The sequence below is a fragment of the Scyliorhinus canicula genome, chromosome 4 (assembly GCF_902713615.1).
Source record: "Scyliorhinus canicula chromosome 4, sScyCan1.1, whole genome shotgun sequence".
NCBI lineage: Eukaryota > Metazoa > Chordata > Chondrichthyes > Carcharhiniformes > Scyliorhinidae > Scyliorhinus > Scyliorhinus canicula.
Window position 1 is genome coordinate 223,547,989 of NC_052149.1, and position 22,014 is coordinate 223,570,002.

Consider the following 22,014-nt stretch of genomic DNA (forward strand, 5'->3'; position numbering starts at 1 on the left):
GAAATCAAATTTAACTGAAAATTGCAAAAGACCCGCAGAAAACAAACCCGACAGACCATTTTATGCTGGAAGTTGCAAGTTAATAGCAGCAAGCTTGATGTTTATCAGGGGGTGAAGGGGGCTTAAAACATCTTCAACATTTTTGCATACTTTAAGCCTTGATCTAATCAAAAGGTGTTGGTGCACTTGAGTGTTCATCTTTTAAGAAACATGGGACCAGAACTTTTTAAAAGTGTGGTCAAATTCACCATGACAACAGACACCTCTTCAAACTTACCAGTACAGCGTCTTTTTCGAGTAACTGAACCAGTGCAGTAACCTGATGGCTCTGTTAACTGGGGACTGATTCAGTCAAGTCTGGCCAACTGGAATCAGGTTTTATCAATTTTATATCTATATTGTTTGTCCCTAGCAAATATGATACGGATGCAACACCCCCAGCATAAATACTGACATAGAACTGCTGGTCACAAAGGCGTGTTTCTGTGCCGTAGATTCTGTATCCGTCTTTGATTGGGTTTTGCTCATTTTGGGTTGAAGGATGGGGGGGAGAGGTGGGGGGGGGGGGGGGGGGGGGGGGGGGGGGGTGAGATGTTGGGATCGGCATTTTCCTTTTTATAGGCAAAGAAAAATGTAGTTGGATAGCTCAACCTCTTGTGGCACGTAAAAAAATTATTTCATGAGATGTGGGCATCACTGGAACATAGAACATACAGTGCAGAAGGAGGCCATTCGGCCCATTGAGTCTGCACCGACCCACTTAAGCTCTCACTTCCACCCTATCCCCGTAACCCAATAACGCCTCCTCACCTTTTGGACACTAAGGGCAATTTAGCATGGCCTATCCACCTAACCTGCACGTATTTGGACTGTGGGAGGAAATTGGAGCACCCGGAGGAAACCCATGCAGACATGGGGAGAATGTGCAGGCCGCACAGGCAGTGACCCAGCGGGGAATCGAACCTGGGACCCTGGCGCTGTGAAGCCACAGTGCTAGTCACTTGTGTTACCGTGCTGCCCAAAAGAAAAGGCCAGCATTTGTTGTATGTCCCTAACTGCCCTTGAATTGAGTGGTTTGCTTGACCATTTTTGAGGGGAGTTAAGAGTCAATCACATTGCTGTGGACCTGGAATCACATGTAGGCCAGACCAGGTCAGGATGGCAGTTTTCCAACCAGATAGTTTTCATAACGTCACATCCTGTGCCTCATTGTTCCGCTGACCAATAGGAGGCGCCCGGAGCGGTACCTCAGATGGTGGGTCTGTTGGAGCTCGGGGCCTGTGAAGGACCTTGACCCAGCGTCTGTGGGTCTCAACTCTCAAGTCCTCAAATTTCACTCCACTGACAGGAAGCTGCCATTTTGCCTCCAGCTCAATCACGTGCCCATGCCTATCTCGTTTCCCGCTCTCGAGATCTTCTCAAGATTCCATCTAATGTTTTTGGTTGATGAATTTTCAGCAGAATTGGGAAACATTAGAAATGCAATAGGTTTTGGGCAAGGGATGGGTGGATCAAGTACAAAAGGAAGGTCAATGATTAGGTGGAAGACATGACAGCACGGTAGCATATGTGACTAGCACTGTGGCTTCAGAGCGCCAGGGTCCCAGGTTCGATTCACCGCTGGGTCACTCTGTGCGGAGCCTGCACGTTCTCCCCATAGCTGCGTGGGTTTCCACCTGCTGCTCCGGTTTCCACCCACAGTACAAAAGACGTGCAGGTTAGGTGGATTGGCCATGATAAATTGTCCTTCGTGTCCAAAAGGTTAGGAGGGGTTATTGGGTTACAGGGATAGGTTAGAAGTGAGGGCTTAAGTGGGTCGTTGCAGACTAGATGGGCCGAATGGCCTCCTTAAGCACTGTATGTTCTATGTTCTATGACTGAATGACAGAAGATAATACAGGGCCGAAGAGAATGGTAATAGGGCAAAACATGCCATGAAGGCATGCTATTGTTTGAAAGCAAAAATAACAGAAAAATCGAAAAATGCAAAGAGGAGACGACAAAATGGAAGGTCAAAGTTAATGATCCAAAATTGGTGAACTCGTGTGTTGAGTCAGAAGGTTATAAAATGCCTAATTGAAAGATTTACTTTGAGCTTCACTGAAACAATGCAGCAAGCCGAGGACAGGTAGGTCAGCGCAAAAGCAAGGCAATTAAAATGAGAAGTCACTGGAAGCTCAGGTTCATGCTTGTGGTCTGAGTAGACATGTTCCACAAAACGGTCACCCAATCCGCATTTGGTATCTGGTGTAGATGAGGTCATATTGCATGCAGTGAATACAGCAAACTAAATTGAAAGAGACACTCTGTGTTATGTGCCTGCATGCATTATAATGTAATGGTACTTGCAGAGCAAAGGTTAACGTGGGGCAGGAAAATAGCACCGCTCATGATAAGATGCACAGCGTCCCTTGGTAAGAGGCTCTGGGGGAACAGTCTAGGTACAGCACTCTAAGTAGCCTTTCCGAATGGGACAACTCCATGCGTGACCATAATTTGGAGTTGTGAATAGTTAAAGATTAAGAATAAATGGTTCATGTTTGAACATTCAGGTCTCAAGATCTCAATCAAGACATCGCCACGTACCATATTACAACACAGTACATGTAAATCGCTGCTTCACCTAGGAGTGTTAGAGGCTTTGGATAATGAGGAAAGAGGAGACAAAAGAGCAAATATTACATAATATGCATTTGCAGCAAAATTTATTTAAGACTTGCAGCATTCACAAAATTTGGCTGTTCCGGTAAAAATGTTTACAATTCCAAGCATATAAATTGCTCGACTTAAGAAAAAGATATCTTCACTTTAAAATATTTAAGGTGGTAGTAAAGCTATAGGACACCTCTTCAACAACCTCGCCATAGCAGATATTGGGGCAAGAAGCCACTTTCCATTTATGCTGGTGCGATTGCAGAGTAGTCCTATTAAAGGAGTTTTTTTTCATAACTGGGGAAAAGAACTGGCATATTTATTTTATACCAAATTTGTATGACTCCATGGCACCTTTCAAGCAGGATTCAAACACTGTTGATTTTCTTTATCCAAATACCCAGAAAGACAATGGGCTGGATTCTCCAAAAATGGGGCTGTGTCCCCACGCTGGCATAAAAACAATGCCGTTTCACTCCCCAGTTTCCTGCAAAAAGCAAAGAGCGATTCGCTTACCTGCAGGAACTGGCAGGGACGAAGTGCTTCTCGCAGCTTTGGGTGCAGATGCGGGGCCCTGCACTTCCTGTTCCGAGCCCGCGCATGGCGACAGCCTCGTGGAACGCCATGACGGACCCGGACCGCGGACCATCACAAAGAAACAGGGTTTTCTGCATCGGACCAACCCGAACACTGCCCCGTCCGCCCATAAGCAACCCCACCCCCCCCCCGTTGATGGATCCCCCCCCCCGCCCTTCACCAGGGCGGCCACAGACCGAGTCCGCAGACACCGTTTGAGTGTCACGACAGGCCATACGTAGTTAGAACCACGCCGTCGGGAAATCGGCCAGTCGGTTGCGGAGTATCACTGGGAGGGCCTCTGGCAATAGCACCCCAGCCGCACGGCGTGATTCACGGACGAGCGATTCTCCATGGCATGGAGAATTGCCAGACTCGATTCGGTCGTGAACGTTGATTCTCTGCCCCCGCGCCAAATGTGATTGCGGCGCAGGGCTGCCGAGAATCCAGTCCAATACCTGTAAGCAAATTTATCAGTAAGCTTCTTCCTCAGTTTCCTTGTCGCACACATATTTGTTATTTTATATAAAAAGAAACCCAGACACAACCTTCCAGGCTACAAGTGGTTGCAATGAAAAAACATCACCTCTAAGGGAGCAATCCGGTTTTCAATTGATTGGACATTTTCCTTCGAAGCAGCCAGCTGGGTCTCTTTGTCAGCCAGCTGACCCTGAATGTCATGGGCTTTTTCTTTGTTTTGCTTCAGGTACTTGAGCTCCGTTTGGTACTCCCGGACTGACTGTGACTGTTTCAAGCGGACCTGGCGCAACGTTTCCAATGCTTTAATATATCTGCAGTAAAAAGGGCAAAATAGAGATTATGCATTAATTCAACCTGGCTGTTCATGCTAAACCTCTGAAGACAACCTTCACATGCCGATTGCATGTTCACTTTTGCAGTTTTAAACAGAGACAATCACCAATGGTGCACTTTCATTGAAGGGTCAGCACTGCTGCAAGGTATTTTCTGTTTTTATTTCAGACTTCCAGGATCCAAAATACTTTCCTAAGTATTCACAAAGAAACCCGATTGGTCATACAACGTTGTCAGGAAAAATGCCCAAACGTTAACTTGAAAGACTGAATGATTCATGTAGACTATTCCCTAGAAATGAAATGTTTGTTGTTCACCCTGGGCCCACTCCATCCTGGATACTTTGGAAGTGAAGGTCAGGATTCTGATCATGGGCAGCACAGGCTAATGAAGGAAATCTTACCTAAAAATCAGAAATAGATCAGAGTGTATGTGGGGCAAGGTACCATCATGATCCATGGCATGCATGGATTAGACGTAATTAAGTCCAACATTCTTCCCTGTTGTTTGCAGGTCAGTACATACAATATCAAGAAGCAGACGGTAAGCACTTCCAGTGAAACATGACTTCTACAAGTAAAGACATTCACTTACACCTAAGTCATTGCTAGAAGGATGCACAAAACCCTACCCATCCAAATAAAGGAGCATTTTTCTGGAAATCGGTGGAGAAAATAACTCACCTTGTAGCTGAGAAAATCTCATCAAATTTCTGTTTCAGAGCTTTTCCTTCACTCAAAGGCCAGTTTGAATCTTCTTGATGACAGAAAATGACATTGTTTAACACAGATTTTGATACACCTAAGGCGCTGATCATCTCTCGGTCCATCTCTGCACATTTCGAACTCAAGCTCACTTTCTCCCCGTGCCTTTAAAAATTGCAAAAGATTTTCAAGAATTTATCAAAATTACTTCTGCTTTCTGAACAACATCCTTCATAACACAAGTACGCATCAAAATCCACATTCTCTCTCCAAGATCAGATCACCTGTGAAACAAACAGGCATGACGACTTCGACAGCTATACCAGTATTGCACAGCAGGGGTCCTCACTACTTCAACCTGAATAACAGAGAAACTCCCATTTAACCCCAACTGATCGGAAGGGACATTCACTCTTCATGCCCAGCAGAACAGTAAGAGACACTCACTAATTACTCACAGCTTGACAGTAAGGGACACTCACTATTTACACCCAGCTGGACAGTAAGAGACACTCACTATTTACGCCCAGCTGGACAGTAAGGGACACTCACTGCTTCTTCCCAGCTGGACAGTAAGAGACTCTCACTATTTACTCCCAGCTGGACAGTAAGGGACACTCACTATTTACGCCCAGCTGGACAGTAAGAGACACTCACTATTTACTCCCAGCTGGACAGCAAGGGACATGCACTATTTACGCCCAGCTGGACAGTAAGGAACACTCACTATTTACTCCCAGCTGGACAGTAAGGGACACTCACTATTTACGCCCAGCTGGACAGTAAGGGACACTCACTGCTTCTTCCCAGCTGGACAGTAAGGGACACTCACTATTTACGCCCAGCTGGACAGTAAGCGACACTCACTTATTCCCAGCTGGACAGTAAGAGACACTCACTATTTACGCCCAGCTGGACAGTAAGGGACACTCACTGCTTCTTCCCAGCTGGACAGCAAGAGACTCTCACTCTTTACTGGCAGATGGACAGAAAGGGACTCCGACTATTTACTCCCAGCTGGACAGTAAGGGACTCTCACTATTTACTCCCAGCTGGACAGTAAGGGACTCTCACTATTCACTCCCGGCTGGACAGTAAGAGACTCTCACTCTTTACTGGCAGATGGACAGAAAGGGACTCCGACTATTTACTCCCAGCTGGACAGTAAGAGACTCTCACTATTTACTCCCAGCTGGACAGTAAGGGACACTCACTATTTACGCCCAGCTGGACAGTAAGAGACACTCACTATTTACGCCCAGCTGGACAGTAAGAGACACTCACTATTTACTCCCAGCTGGACAGCAAGGGACATGCACTATTTACGCCCAGCTGGACAGTAAGGAACACTCACTATTTACTCCCAGCTGGACAGTAAGGGACACTCATTATCTACTCCCAGCTGGACTGTAAGGGACACTCACTATATACTGCTAGCTGGACAGTAATGGACTCTCACTATTTACTGCCAGCTGGACAGTAAGGAACTCTCACTGCTTATTCCCAGCTGGACAGTAAGGGACACTCACCATTTACGCCCAGCTGGACAGTAAGAGACACTCACTATTTACTCCCAGCTGGACAGCAAGGGACATGCACTATTTACGCCCAGCTGGACAGTAAGGAACACTCACTATTTACTCCCAGCTGGACAGTAAGGGACACTCACTATTTACGCCCAGCTGGACAGTAAGGGACACTCACTGCTTCTTCCCAGCTGGACAGTAAGGGACACTCACTATTTACGCCCAGCTGGACAGTAAGCGACACTCACTTATTCCCAGCTGGACAGTAAGAGACACTCACTATTTACGCCCAGCTGGACAGTAAGGGACACTCACTGCTTCTTCCCAGCTGGACAGTAAGAGACTCTCACTCTTTACTGGCAGATGGACAGAAAGGGACTCCGACTATTTACTCCCAGCTGGACAGTAAGGGACTCTCACTATTTACTCCCAGCTGGACAGTAAGGGACTCTCACTATTCACTCCCGGCTGGACAGTAAGAGACTCTCACTCTTTACTGGCAGATGGACAGAAAGGGACTCCGACTATTTACTCCCAGCTGGACAGTAAGAGACTCTCACTATTTACTCCCAGCTGGACAGTAAGGGACACTCACAATTTACGCCCAGCTGGACAGTAAGAGACACTCACTATTTACGCCCAGCTGGACAGTAAGAGACACTCACTATTTACTCCCAGCTGGACAGCAAGGGACATGCACTATTTACGCCCAGCTGGACAGTAAGGAACACTCACTATTTACTCCCAGCTGGACAGTAAGGGACACTCATTATCTACTCCCAGCTGGACTGTAAGGGACACTCACTATATACTGCTAGCTGGACAGTAATGGACTCTCACTATTTACTGCCAGCTGGACAGTAAGGAACTCTCACTGCTTATTCCCAGCTGGACAGTAAGGGACACTCACCATTTACGCCCAGCTGGACAGTAATGGACTCTCACTATTTACGCCCAGTTGGACAGTAAGGGACTCACACTATTTATGCCCAGCTGGACAGTAAGGGACTCTCACTGCTTATTCCCAGCTGGACAGTAAGGGACTCTCACTATTTACTGCCAGCTGGACAGTAATGGACTCTCACTATTTACTGCCAGCTGGACAGTTAGGGACACCCACTATTTACTGCCAGTTGGACAGTAAGGGACACTCACTATTTACGCCCAGTTGGACAGAAAGGGACTCTCACTATTTATGCCCAGCTGGACAGTAATGGACTCTCACTATTTACGCCCAGTTGGACAGTTAGTGACTCTCACTATTTACGCCCAGTTGGACAGTAAGGGACACTCACTATTTACTGCCAGCTGGGCAGTAAGGGACACTCACTATTTACTCCCAGCTGGACAGTAAGGGACACTCACTATTTACTCCCAGCTGGACAGTAAGGGACTCTCACTATTTACTCCCAGCTGGACAGTAAGGGACTCTCACTATTTACTCCCAGCTGGACAGTTAGGGATTCTCACTATTTACTGCCAGCTGGACAGTTACGGACACTCACTATCTAGGCCCAGTTGGACAGTAAGGGATTCTCACTATTTACTCCCAGCTGGACAGTAAGGGACACTCACTATTTACTCTCAGTTGGACAGTGGGGACTCTCACTATTTACTCCCAGCTGGACAGTAAGGGACTTTCAATATTTACACCCAGCTGGACAGGACGGGACTCTCACTATTTACTCCCAGCTGGACAGTAAGGGACTCTCACTATTTACTCCCAGCTGGACAGTAAGGGACTCTCACTATTTACTGCCAGCTGGACAGTAAGGGACTTTCAATATTTACTGCCAGCTGGACAGTGAGGGACTCTCACTATTTACTGCCAGCTGAACAGTAAGGGACTTTCAATATTTACTGCCAGCTGGACAGTAAGGGACACTCACTATTTACTGCCAGCTGGACAGTAAGGGACTCTCACTATTTACTGCCAGCTGGACAGTTAGGGACTCTCACTATTTACTCCCAGCTGGACAGTAAGGGACTCTCACTATTTACTCCCAGCTGGACAGTAAGGGACTCTCACTATTTACTGCCAGCTGGACAGTAAGGGACTTTCAATATTTACTGCCAGCTGGACAGTAAGGGACTCTCACTATTTACGTCCAGCTGGACAGTAAGGGACTCTCACTATTTACGTCCAGCTGGACAGTAAGGGACACTCACTATTTACTGCCAGCTGGACAGTAAGGGACTCTCACTATTTACGCCCAGTTGGACAGTAAGGGACTCTCACTATTTATGCCCAGCTGGACAGTAATGGACTCTCACTATTTACTGCCAGCTGGACAGTAAGGGACTCTCACTATTTACGCCCAGCTGGACAGTTAGGGACACCCACTATTTACTGCCAGTTGGACAGTAAGGGACACTCACTATTTTCGCCCAGTTGGACAGTAATGGACTCTCACTATTTACGCCCAGTTGGACAGTAAGGGACACTCACTATTCACTCCCGGCTGGACAGTAAGGGACACTCACTATTTATGCCCAGCTGGACAGTAATGGACTCTCACTATTTACGCCCAGTTGGACAGTAAGGGACTCTCACTATTCACTCCCGGCTGGACAGTAAGGGACACTCACTATTTACTCCCAGCTGGACAGCAAGGGTGCACTATTTACGCCCAGCTGGACAGTAAGGAACACTCACTATTTACTCCCAGCTGGACTGTAAGGGACACTCACTATTTACTGCTAGCTGGACAGTAATAGACTCTCACTATTTACTGCCAGCTGGACAGCTAGGGACACTCACTGCTTATTCCCAGCTGGACAGTAAGAGACTCTCACTATTTACTGCTAGCTGGACAGTAAGGAACTCTCACTGCTTATTCCCAGCTGGACAGTAAGAGACTCTCACTATTTACTGCCAGCTGGAAAGGAAGGGACACTCACTGCTTATTCCCAGCTGGACAGTCAGGGACACTCACTATTTAAGCCCAGCTGGACAGTAAGGGACTCTCACTGATTATTCCCAGCTGGACAGTAAGGGACTCTCACTATTTACTGACAGCTGGACAGTAATGGACTCTCACTATTTACGCCCAGTTGGACAGTAAGGGACACTCACTATTTAAGCCCAGCTGGACAGTAAGGGACACTCACTGCTTCTTCCCAGCTGGACAGTAAGGGACTCTCACTATTTACGCCCAGCTGAACCGTAAGGGACTCTCACTATTTACGCATGGTTGGACAGTTAGGGACTCTCACTATTTATGCCCAGTTGGACAGTAAGGGACTCTCACTATTTACGCCCAGCTGGACAGTAATGGACTCTCACTGTTTACGTCCAGCTGGACAGTAAGGGACACTCACTATCTACGCCCAGTTGGACAGTAAGGGACTCTCGCTATCTACGCCCAGCTGGACAGTAAGGGACTCTCACTATTTACTCCCAGCTGGACAGTTAGGGACTCTCACAATTTACTGCCAGCTGGACAGTTAGGGACACCCACTATTTACTGCCAGTTGGAGAGTAAGAGACACTCACTATTTACGCCCAGCTGGACAGTAAGGGACTCTCACTATTTATGCCCAGCTGGACAGTAATGGACTCTCACTATTTACGCCCAGTTGGACAGTAAGGGACACTCACGATTTACTGCCAGCTGGACAGTTAGGGACACTCACTATCTACGCCCAGTTGGACAGTAAGGGACTCTCGCTATCTACGCCCAGCTGGACAGTAAGGGACTGTCACTATTTACTCCCAGCTGGACAGTTAGGGACTCTCACAATTTACTGCCAGCTGGACAGTAAGGGACTCTCACTATTTACTGCCAGCTGGACAGTAAGGGACACTCACTATTTACGCCCAGTTGGACAGTAAGGGACTCTCACTATTTATGCCCAGCTGGACAGTAATGGACTCTCACTATTTACGCCCAGTTGGACAGTTAGTGACTCTCACTATTTACGCCCAGTTGGACAGTAGGGGACACTCACTATTTAAGCCCAGCTGGACAGTAAGGGACACTCACTGCTTCTTCCCAGCTGGACAGTAAGGGACTCTCACTATTTACGCCTAGCTGAACCGTAAGGGACTCTCACTATTTACGCATGGTTGGACAGTTAGGGACTCTCACTATTTATGCCCAGTTGGACAGTAAGGGACTCTCAATATTTACGCCCAGCTGGACAGTAATGGACACTCACTGCTTCTTCCCAGCTGGACAGTAAGGGACTCTCACTATTTACGCCCAGCTGAACCGTAAGGGACTCTCACTATTTACGCATGGTTGGACAGTTAGGGACTCTCACTATTTATGCCCAGTTGGACAGTAAGGGACTCTCACTATTTACGCCCAGTTGGACAGTTAGTGACTCTCACTATTTACGCCCAGTTGGACAGTAAGGGACACTCACTATTTAAGCCCAGCTGGACAGTAAGGGACACTCACTGCTTCTTCCCAGCTGGACAGTAAGGGACACTCACTATTTACTGCCAGCTGGACAGTTAGGGACACCCACTATTTACTGCCAGTTGGAGAGTAAGGGACACTCACAATTTACGCCCAGCTGGACAGTAAGGGACTCTCACTATTTATGCCCAGCTGGACAGTAATGGACTCTCACTATTTACACCCAGTTGGACAGTAAGGGACTCTCACTATTTATGCCCAGCTGGACAGTAATGGACTCTCACTATTTACGCCCAGTTGGACAGTAAGGGACACTCACGATTTACTGCCAGCTGGACAGTTAGGGACACTCACTATCTACGCCCAGTTGGACAGTAAGGGACTCTCACTATCTACGCCCAGCTGGACAGTAAGGGACTCTCACTATTTACTCCCAGCTGGACAGTTAGGGACTCTCACTATTTACTGCCAGCTGGACAGTAAGGGACTCTCACTATTTACTGCCAGCTGGACAGTAAGGGACACTCACTATTTACGCCCAGTTGGACAGTTAGTGACTCTCACTATTTACGCCCAGTTGGACAGTAAGGGACACTCACTATTTACTCCCAGCTGGACAGTAAGGGACTCTCACTATTTACGCCCAGTTGGATAGTAAGGGACACTCACTATTTACTCCCAGCTGGACAGTAAGGGACTCTCACTATTTACGCCCAGTTGGACAGTAAGGGACACTCACTATTTACTGCCATGTGGACAGTAATGGACTCTCACTATTTACGCCCAGTTGGACAGTTAGGGACTCTCACTATTTACTGCCAGCTGGACAGTAAGGGACTTTCAATATTTACTGCCAGCTGGACAGTTAGGGACTCTCACTATTTACGTCCAGCTGGACAGTAAGGGACTCTCACTATTTACGTCCAGCTGGACAGTAAGGGACACTCACTATTTACTGCCAGCTGGACAGTAAGGGACTCTCACTATTTACGCCCAGTTGGACAGTAAGGGACTCTCACTATTTATGCCCAGCTGGACAGTAAGGGACTCTCACTATTTACGCCCAGTTGGACAGTAAGGGACTCTCACTATTTACGCCCAGTTGGACAGTTAGTGACTCTCACTATTTACGCCCAGTTGGATAGTAAGGGACACTCACTATTTACTCCCAGCTGGACAGTAAGGGACTCTCACTATTTACTGCCATGTGGACAGTAATGGACTCTCACTATTTACGCCCAGTTGGACAGGAAGGGACTCTCACTATTTACGCCCAGCTGGACAGTTAGGGACACCCACTATTTACTGCCAGTTGGACAGTAAGGGACACTCACTATTTACGCCCAGTTGGACAGTAATGGACTCTCACTATTTACGCCCAGTTGGACAGTAAGGGACACTCACTATTCACTCCCGGCTGGACAGTAAGGGACACTCACTATTTACGCCCAGCTGGTCAGTAAGGAACACTCACTATTTACTCCCAGCTGGACACTAAGGGACACTCATTATCTACTCCCAGCTGGACTGTAAGGGACACTCACTATTTACTGCTAGCTGGACAGTAATGGACTCTCACTATTTACTGCTAGCTGGACAGTAAGGAACTCTCACTGCTTATTCCCAGCTGGACAGTAAGGGACACTCACTATTTACTGCCAGCTGGACAGCTAGGGACACTCACTGCTTATTCCCAGGTGGACAGTAAGAGACTCTCACTATTTACTGCCAGCTGGAAAGGAAGGGACACTCACTGCTTATTCCCAGCTGGACAGTAAGGGACACTCACTATTTAAGCCCAGCTGGACAGTAAGGGACTCTCATTATTTACTGACAGCTGGACAGTAATGGACTTTCACTATTTACGCCCAGTTGGACAGTAAGGGACACTCACTATTTAAGCCCAGCTGGACAGTAAGGGACACTCACTGCTTCTTCCCAGCTGGACAGTAAGGGACTCTCACTATTTACGCCCAGCTGAACAGTAAGGGACTCTCACTATTTACGCATGGTTGGACAGTTAGGGACTCTCACTATTTATGCCCAGTTGGACAGTAAGGGACTCTCACTATTTACGCCCAGCTGGACAGTAATGGACTCTCACTATTTACGTCCAGCTGGACAGTAAGGGACACTCACTATTTACTGCCAGCTGGGCAGTTAGGGACACCCACTATTTACTGCCAGTTGGAGAGTAAGGGACACTCACTATTTACGCCCAGTTGGACAGTAAGGGACTCTCACTATTTATGCCCAGCTGGATAGTAATGGACTCTCACTATTTACGCCCAGTTGGACAGTAAGGGACACTCACGCTTTACTGCCAGCTGGACAGTTAGGGACACTCACTATCTACGCCCAGTTGGACAGTAAGGGACTCTCACTATTTACTCCCAGCTGGACAGTAAGGGACTCTCACTATTTACTCCCAGCTGGACAGTAAGGGACTCTCACTATTTACTCCCGGCTGGACAGTAAGGGACTCTCACTATTTACTCCAGGCTGGACAGTAAGGGACACTCACTATTTACTGCCAGCTGGACAGTAAGGGACTCTCACTATTTACGTCCAGCTGGACAGTAAGGGACACTCACTATTTACTGCCAGTTGGACAGTAAGGGACACTCACTATTTACGCCCAGCTGGACAGTAATGGACTCTCACTATTTATGCCCAGTTGGACAGTAAGGGACACTCACTATTTACTCCCAGTTGGACAGTAAGGGACTCTCACTATTTATGCCCAGCTGGACAGTAATGGACTCTCACTATTTACGCCCAGTTGGACAGTAAGGGACACTCACTATTTACTCCCAGCTGGACAGTAAGGGACTCTCACTATTTACTGCCAGCTGGACAGTAAGGGACTTTCAATATTTACTGCCAGCTGGACAGTAAGGGACTCTCACTCTTCACGTCCAGCTGGACAGAAAGGGACACTCACTATTTACTGCCAGCTGGACAGTAAGGGACTCTCACTATTTACGTCCAGCTGGACAGTAAGGGACACTCACTATTTACTGCCAGCTGGACAGTAAGGGACTCTCACTATTTATGCCCAGAGGGACAGTAAGGGACTCTCACTATTTACGTCCAGCTGGACAGTAAGGGACACTCAGTATTTACGCCCAGCTGGACAGTAAGGGACACTCACTATTTACGCCCAGCTGGACAGTAAGGGACACTCACTATTTACTCCCAGCTGGACAGTAAGGGACTCTCACTATTTACTGCCAGCTGGACAGTAAGGGACTTTCAATATTTACTGCCAGCTGGACAGTAAGGGACACTCACTATTTATGCCCAGCTGGACAGTAAGGGACTCTCACTATTTACGTCCAGCTGGACAGTAAGGGACACTCACTATTTACGCCCAGCTGGACAGTAAGGGACACTCACTATTTACTGCCAGCTGGACAGTAAGGGACTCTCACTATTTACGTCCAGCTGGACAGTAAGGGACTCTCACTATTTACTGCCAGCTGGACAGTAAGGGACTCTCACTATTTATGCCCAGCTGGACAGTAAGGGACTCTCACTATTTACGTCCAGCTGGACAGTAAGGGACACTCACTATTTACGCCCAGCTGGACAGTAAGGGACACTCACTATTTACGCCCAGCTGGACAGTAAGGGACACTCACTATTTACTCCCAGCTGGACAGTAAGGGACACTCACTATTTACTGCCAGCTGGACAGTAAGGGACTCTCACTATTTACTCCCAGCTGGACAGTAAGGGACACTCACTATTTACTGCCAGCTGGATAGTAAGGGACTCTCACTATTTACTCCCAGCTGGACAGTAAGGGACACTCACTATTTACTGCCAGCTGGACAGTAAGGGACTCTATTTACGCCCAGCTGGACAGTAAGGGCACTCACTATTTATGCCCAGCTGGAAAGGAAGGGACACTCACTATTTACGTCCAGCTGGACAGTAATGGACTCTCACTATTTACTCCCAGCTGGACAGTAAGGGACTCTCACTATTTATGCCCAGAGGGACAGTAAGGGACTCTCACTATTTACGTCCAGCTGGACAGTAAGGGACACTCAGTATTTACGCCCAGCTGGACAGTAAGGGACACTCACTATTTACGCCCAGCTGGACAGTAAGGGACACTCACTATTTACTCCCAGCTGGACAGTAAGGGACTCTCACTATTTACTGCCAGCTGGACAGTAAGGGACTTTCAATATTTACTGCCAGCTGGACAGTAAGGGACACTCACTATTTATGCCCAGCTGGACAGTAAGGGACTCTCACTATTTACGTCCAGCTGGACAGTAAGGGACACTCACTATTTACGCCCAGCTGGACAGTAAGGGACACTCACTATTTACTGCCAGCTGGACAGTAAGGGACTCTCACTATTTACGTCCAGCTGGACAGTAAGGGACTCTCACTATTTACTGCCAGCTGGACAGTAAGGGACTCTCACTATTTATGCCCAGCTGGACAGTAAGGGACTCTCACTATTTACGTCCAGCTGGACAGTAAGGGACACTCACTATTTACGCCCAGCTGGACAGTAAGGGACACTCACTATTTACGCCCAGCTGGACAGTAAGGGACACTCACTATTTACTCCCAGCTGGACAGTAAGGGACACTCACTATTTACTGCCAGCTGGACAGTAAGGGACTCTCACTATTTACTCTCAGCTGGACAGTAAGGGACACTCACTATTTACTGCCAGCTGGATAGTAAGGGACTCTCACTATTTACTCCCAGCTGGACAGTAAGGGACACTCACTATTTACTCCCAGCTGGACAGTAAGGGACACTCACTATTTATTCCCAGCTGGACAGTAAGGGACTTTCAATATTTACTGCCAGCTGAACAGTAAGGGACTCTCACTATTTACGTCCAGCTGGACAGTAAGGGAATCTCACTATTTACTCCCAGCTGGAGGGTAAGGGACTTTCAGTATTTACACCCAGCTGGACAGTTAGGGACTCTCACTATTTACTGCCAGCTGGACAGTAAGGGACACTCACTATTTACTGCCAGCTGGACAGTAAGGGACTCTCACTATTTACGCCCAGCTGGACAATAAGGGACACTCACTATTTACTGCCAGCTGGACAGTAAGGGACTCTCACTATTTACTCCCAGCTGGACAGTAAGGGATTCTCACTATTTACTGCCAGCTGGACAGTCAGGGACTCTCACTATTTACTCCCAGCTGGACAGTAAGGGACACTCACTATTTACTCCCAGCTGGACAGTAAGGGACTCTCACTATTTACGCCCAGTTGGACAGTAAGGGACTCTCACTATTTACTCCCAGCTGGACAGTAAGGGACACTCACTATTTACGCCCAGCTGGACAGTAAGGGACACTCACTATTTACTCCCAGCTGGACAGTAAGGGACACTCACTATTTACTCCCAGCTGGACAGTAAGGGACACTCACTATTTATTCCCAGCTGGACAGTAAGGGACTTTCAATATTTACTGCCAGCTGAACAGTAAGGGACTCTCACTATTTACGTCCAGCTGGACAGTAAGGGAATCTCACTATTTACGCCCAGCTGGAGGGTAAGGGACTTTCAGTATTTACACCCAGCTGGACAGTTAGGGACTCTCACTATTTACTGCCAGCTGGACAGTAAGGGACACTCACTATTTACTGCCAGCTGGACAGTAAGGGACTCTCACTATTTACGCCCAGCTGGACAATAAGGGACACTCACTATTTACTGCCAGATGGACAGTAAGGGACTCTCACTATTTATGCCCAGCTGGACAGTAAGGGACTCTATTTACGTCCAGCTGGACAGTAAGGGCACTCACTACTTACGCCCAGCTGGACAGTAAGGGACTCTCACTTTTTATGCCCAGCTGGAAAGGAAGGGACACTCACTATTTACGCCCAGCTGGACAGTAAGGGACTCTCACTTTTTATGCCCAGCTGGACAGTAAGGGACACTCACTATTTACTGCCAGCTGGACAGTAAGGGACTCTATTTACGCCCAGCTGGACAGTAAGGGCCACTCACTATTTACTGCCAGCTGGACAGTAAGGGACTCTCACTATTTATGCCCAGCTGGACAGTAAGGGACTCTCACTATTTACTGCTAGCTGGGCAGTAAGGGACACTCACTATTTACTCCCAGCTGGACAGTAAGGGACTCTCACTATTTACTGCCAGCTGGATAGTTGGGGACTCTCACTATTTACTGCCAGCTGGACAGTAAGGGACTCTCACTATTTACGCCCAGCTGGACAGTAAGGGACATTCGCTATTTACTGCCAGCTGGACAGTAAGGGACGCTCACTATTTACGCCCAGCTGGACAGTTCGGGACTTTCACTATTTACGCCCAGCTGGACAGTAAGGGACCTTCACTATTTACTCCCAGCTGGACATTTAGGGACACTCACTATTTACCCTCAGCTGGACAGTAAGAGACACTCACTATTTACACCCAGCTGGACAGTAAGAGACACTTACTGTTTACCCCCAGCCGGAGAGTCCAAAGATGTGCTGGTTAGATGGATTGGCAATGATATGTTGCCCTTAGTGTCCAAAATTACCCTTAGTGTTAGGTGGGGTTATTGGGTTATGGGAATAGGGTGCAGGTGTTGATCTCGGGTAGAGTGCTCTTTCCAAGAGCCGGTGCAGACTCGTTTAGCCGAATGGGCTCTTTCTGCACTATTAATACTATGAACTAGTAAGGGACACTCACTCTTTACTGCCAACTGGACAGTAAGGGACACTCACTATTTACTGCCAGCTGGACAGTAAGGGACAGTCAGTATTTACGCCCAGCTGGACAGTAAGGGACACTCACTATTTACGCCCAGCCGGACAGTAAGGGACTCTCACTATTTACTGCCCAGCTGGACAGTAAGGGACAGTCAGTATTTACTCCCAGCTGGACAGTAAGGGACACTCACTATTTACTGCCAGCTGGACAGTAAGGGCACTCACTATTTACGCCCAGCCGGAAAGGAAGGGACACTCACTATTTACGCGCAGTTGGACAGTATGGGACACTCACTATTTACGCCCAGTTGGACAGTAAGGGCACTCATTGTTTACTGCCAGCTGGACAGTTAGGTGCACTCACTATTTACACCCAGCTGGTCAGTAATGGACTCTCACTATTTACTGCCAGCTGGACAGTAATGGACACTCACTGCTTATTCCCAGTAGACAGTAAGGGACACTCACTATTTACGCACAGCTGGACAGTTAGGGACTCTAACTATTTACTCCCAGCTGGACAGTTAGGGACAATCACTATTTACGCCCAGCTGGACAGTAAGGGACTCTCACTATTTACGCCCAGCTGGACAGTGATGGACTCTCACTATTTACTCCCAGCTGTACAGTTAGGGACACTCACTATTTACGCCCAGCTGGACAGTAATGGACACTCACTGCTTATTCCCAGTTGGACAGTAAGGGACCATCAGTATTTGCTCCCAGCTGGACAGTTAGGGACTCTCACTATTTACGCCCAGTTTGACAGTAAGGGACACTCACTATTTACTCCCAGCTGGACAGTAAGGGACTCTCACTATTTGCTCCCAGCTGGACAGTTAGGGACTCTCACTATTTACGCCCAGTTGGACAGTAAGGGACACTCATTATTTACGCGCAGCTGGACAGTAAGGGATACTTTCTATTTACGCCCAGCTGGACAGTAATGGACACTCACTATTTACACCCAGTTGGACAGTAAGGTACACTCACTATTTACTCCCAGCTGGACAGTAATGGACACTCACTGCTTATTCCCAGTTGGACAGTAAGGGGCCTTCACTATTTGCTCCCAGCTGGACAGTAAGGGACACTCACTATTTACGCCCAGCTGGACAGTAAGGGACACTCACTATTTACTTCCAGCTGGACAGTAAAGGACTCTCGCTGCTTATTCCCAGCTGGACAGTAAGGGACACTCACTATTTACTCCCAGCTGGACAGTAAGGGACACTCACTATTTACTCCCAGCTGGACAGTAAGGGACACTCACTATTTACTCCCAGCTGGACAGTAAGGGACTTTCAATATTTACTGCCAGCTGGACGGTAAGGGACTCTCACTATTTACGTCCAGCTGGACAGTAAGGGAATCTCACTATTTACGCCCAGCTGAAGGGTAAGGGACTTTCAGTATTTACACCCAGCTGGACAGTTAGGGACTCTCACTATTTACTGCCAGCTGGACAGTAAGGGACACTCACTATTTACTGCCAGCTGGACAGTAAGGGACTCTCACTATTTACGCCCAGCTAGACAATAAGGGACACTCACTATTTACTGCCAGATGGACAGTAAGGGACTCTCACTATTTACGCCCAGTTGGACAGTAAGGGACTCTCACTATTTATGACCAGCTGGACAGTAATGGACTCTCACTATTTACGCCCAGTTGGAATAGGGTGCAGGTGTTGATCTCGGGTAGGGTGCTCTTTCCAAGAGCCGGTGCAGACTCGTTTAGCCGAATGGGCTCTTTCTGCACTATAAATACTATGAACTAGTAAGGGACACTCACTCTTTACTGCCAACTGGACAGTAAGGGACACTCACTATTTACTGCCAGCTGGACAGTAAGGGACAGTCAGTATTTACGCCCAGCTGGACAGTAAGGGACAGTCAGTATTTACTCCCAGCTGGATAGTAAGGGACTCTCACTATTTACTCCCAGCTGGACAGTAAGGGACACTCACTATTTACTGCCAGCTGGACAGTAAGGGACTCTCACTATTTACTGCCAGCTGGACAGTAAGGGCACTCACTATTTACGCCCAGCCGGAAAGGAAGGGACACTCACTATTTACGTGCAGTTGGACAGTATGGGACACTCACTATTTACGCCCAGTTGGACAGTAAGGGCACTCATTGTTTACTGCCAGCTGGACAGTTAGGGACACTCACTATTTACACCCAGCTGGTCAGTAATGGACTCTCACTATTTACTGCCAGCTGGACAGTAATGGGCACTCACTGCTTATTCCCAGTAGACAGTAAGGAACACTCACTATTTACGCACAGCTGGACAGTTAGGGACACTCACTATTTACTCCCAGCTGGACAGTTAGGGACACTCACTATTTACGCCCAGCTGGACAGTAAGGGACTCTCACTATTTACGCCCAGCTGGACAGTGAGGGACTCTCACTATTTACTCCCAGCTGGACAGTTAGGGACACTCACTATTTACGCCCAGCTGGACAGTAATGGACACTCACTGCTTATTCCCAGTTGGACAGTAAGGGACCTTCAGTATTTGCTCCCAGCTGGACAGTTAGGGACTCTCACTATTTACGCCCAGTTGGACAGTAAGGGACACTCACTATTTACTCCCAGCTGGACAGTAAGGGACTCTCACTATTTGCTCCCAGCTGGACAGTTAGGGACTCTCACTATTTACGCCCAGTTGGACAGTAAGGGACACTCATTATTTACGCCCAGCTGGACAGTAAGGGATACTTTCTATTTACGCCCAGCTGGACAGTAATGGACACTCACTATGTACACCCAGTTGGACAGTAAGGTACACTCACTATTGACTCCCAGCTGGACAGTAATGGACACTCACTGCTTATTCCCAGTTGGACAGTAAGGGGCCTTCACTATTTGCTCCCAGCTGGACAGTAAGGGACACTCACTATTTACGCCCAGTTGGACAGTAAGGGACACTCATTATTTACGCCCAGCTGGACAGTAAGAGACACTCACTATTTACTTCCAGCTGGACAGTAAAGGACTCTCGCTGCTTATTCCCAGCTGGACAGTAAGGGACACTCACTATTTACTCCCAGCTGGACAGTAAGGGACACTCACTATTTACTCCCAGCTGGACAGTAAGGGACACTCACTATTTACTCCCAGCTGGACAGTAAGGGAATCTCACTATTTACGCCCAGCTGGACAGTTAGGGACTCTCACTATTTACTGCCAGCTGGACAGTAAGGGACACTCACTATTTACTGCCAGCTGGACAGTAAGGGACTCTCACTATTTACGCCCAGCTAGACAATAAGGGACACTCACTATTTACTGCCAGATGGACAGTAAGGGACTCTCACTATTTACGCCCAGTTGGACAGTAAGGGACTCTCACTATTTACTCCCAGCTGGACAATAAGGGACTCTCACTATTTACTCCCAGCTGGACAGTAAGGGACTCTCACTATTTACGCCCAGTTGGAAAGTAAGGGACTCTCACTATTTACTCCCAGCTGGACAGTAAGGGACACTCACTATTTACGCCCAGCTGGACAGTAAGGGACACTCACTATTTACTCCCAGCTGGACAGTAAGGGACTCTCACTATTTACTCCCAGCTGGACAGTAAGGGACACTCACTATTTACTCCCAGCTGGACAGTAAGGGACTTTCAATATTTACTGCCAGCTGGACAGGAAGGGACTCTCACTATTTACGTCCAGCTGGACAGTAAGGGAATCTCACTATTTACGCCCAGCTGGAGGGTAAGGGACTTTCAGTATTTACACCCAGCTGGACAGTTAGGGACTCTCACTATTTACTGCCAGCTGGACAGTAAGGGACACTCACTATTTACTGCCAGCTGGACAGTAAGGGACTCTCACTATTTACGCCCAGCTGGACAATAAGGGACACTCACTATTTACTGCCAGATGGACAGTAAGGGACTCTCACTATTTATGCCCAGCTGGACAGTAAGGGACTCTATTTACGTCCAGCTGGACAGTAAGGGCACTCACTACTTACGCCCAGCTGGACAGTAAGGGACTCTCACTTTTTATGCCCAGCTGGAAAGGAAGGGACACTCACTATTTACGCCCAGCTGGACAGTAAGGGACTCTCACTTTTTATGCCCAGCTGGACAGTAAGGGACACTCACTATTTACTGCCAGCTGGACAGTAAGGGACTCTATTTACGCCCAGCTGGACAGTAAGGGCCACTCACTATTTACTGCCAGCTGGACAGTAAGGGACTCTCACTATTTATGCCCAGCTGGACAGTAAGGGACTCTCACTATTTACTGCTAGCTGGGCAGTAAGGGACACTCACTATTTACTCCCAGCTGGACAGTAAGGGACTCTCACTATTTACTGCCAGCTGGATAGTTAGGGACTCTCACTATTTACTGCCAGCTGGACAGTAAGGGACTCTCACTATTTACGCCCAGCTGGACAGTAAGGGACACTCGCTATTTACTGCCAGCTGGACAGTAAGGGACGCTCACTATTTACGCCCAGCTGGACAGTTCGGGACTTTCACTATTTACGCCCAGCTGGACAGTAAGGGACCTTCACTATTTACTCCCAGCTGGACATTTAGGGACACTCACTATTTACCCTCAGCTGGACAGTAAGAGACACTCACTATTTACACCCAGCTGGACAGTAAGAGACACTTACTGTT

At 47.9% G+C, this 22,014-nt stretch overlaps 1 protein-coding gene across 5 annotated transcripts in view; it reads right to left on the reverse strand.

The window, feature by feature from the left end:
- The window catches only part of rad50 (RAD50 homolog, double strand break repair protein), a 254,033-nt gene that overhangs the window by 185,157 nt on the left and 46,862 nt on the right, over window positions 1–22,014 (reverse strand). For all 5 annotated transcript variants that reach the window (XM_038796143.1, XM_038796144.1, XM_038796147.1 and 2 more), the window contains 2 exons: window positions 4,725–4,910; window positions 3,815–4,019 (listed from right to left, as the gene is read on the reverse strand). In XM_038796143.1, coding sequence (XP_038652071.1) covers window positions 3,815–4,019; window positions 4,725–4,910 — 391 coding nt within the window. The remainder of the gene's footprint in view (window positions 1–3,814; window positions 4,020–4,724; window positions 4,911–22,014) is intronic.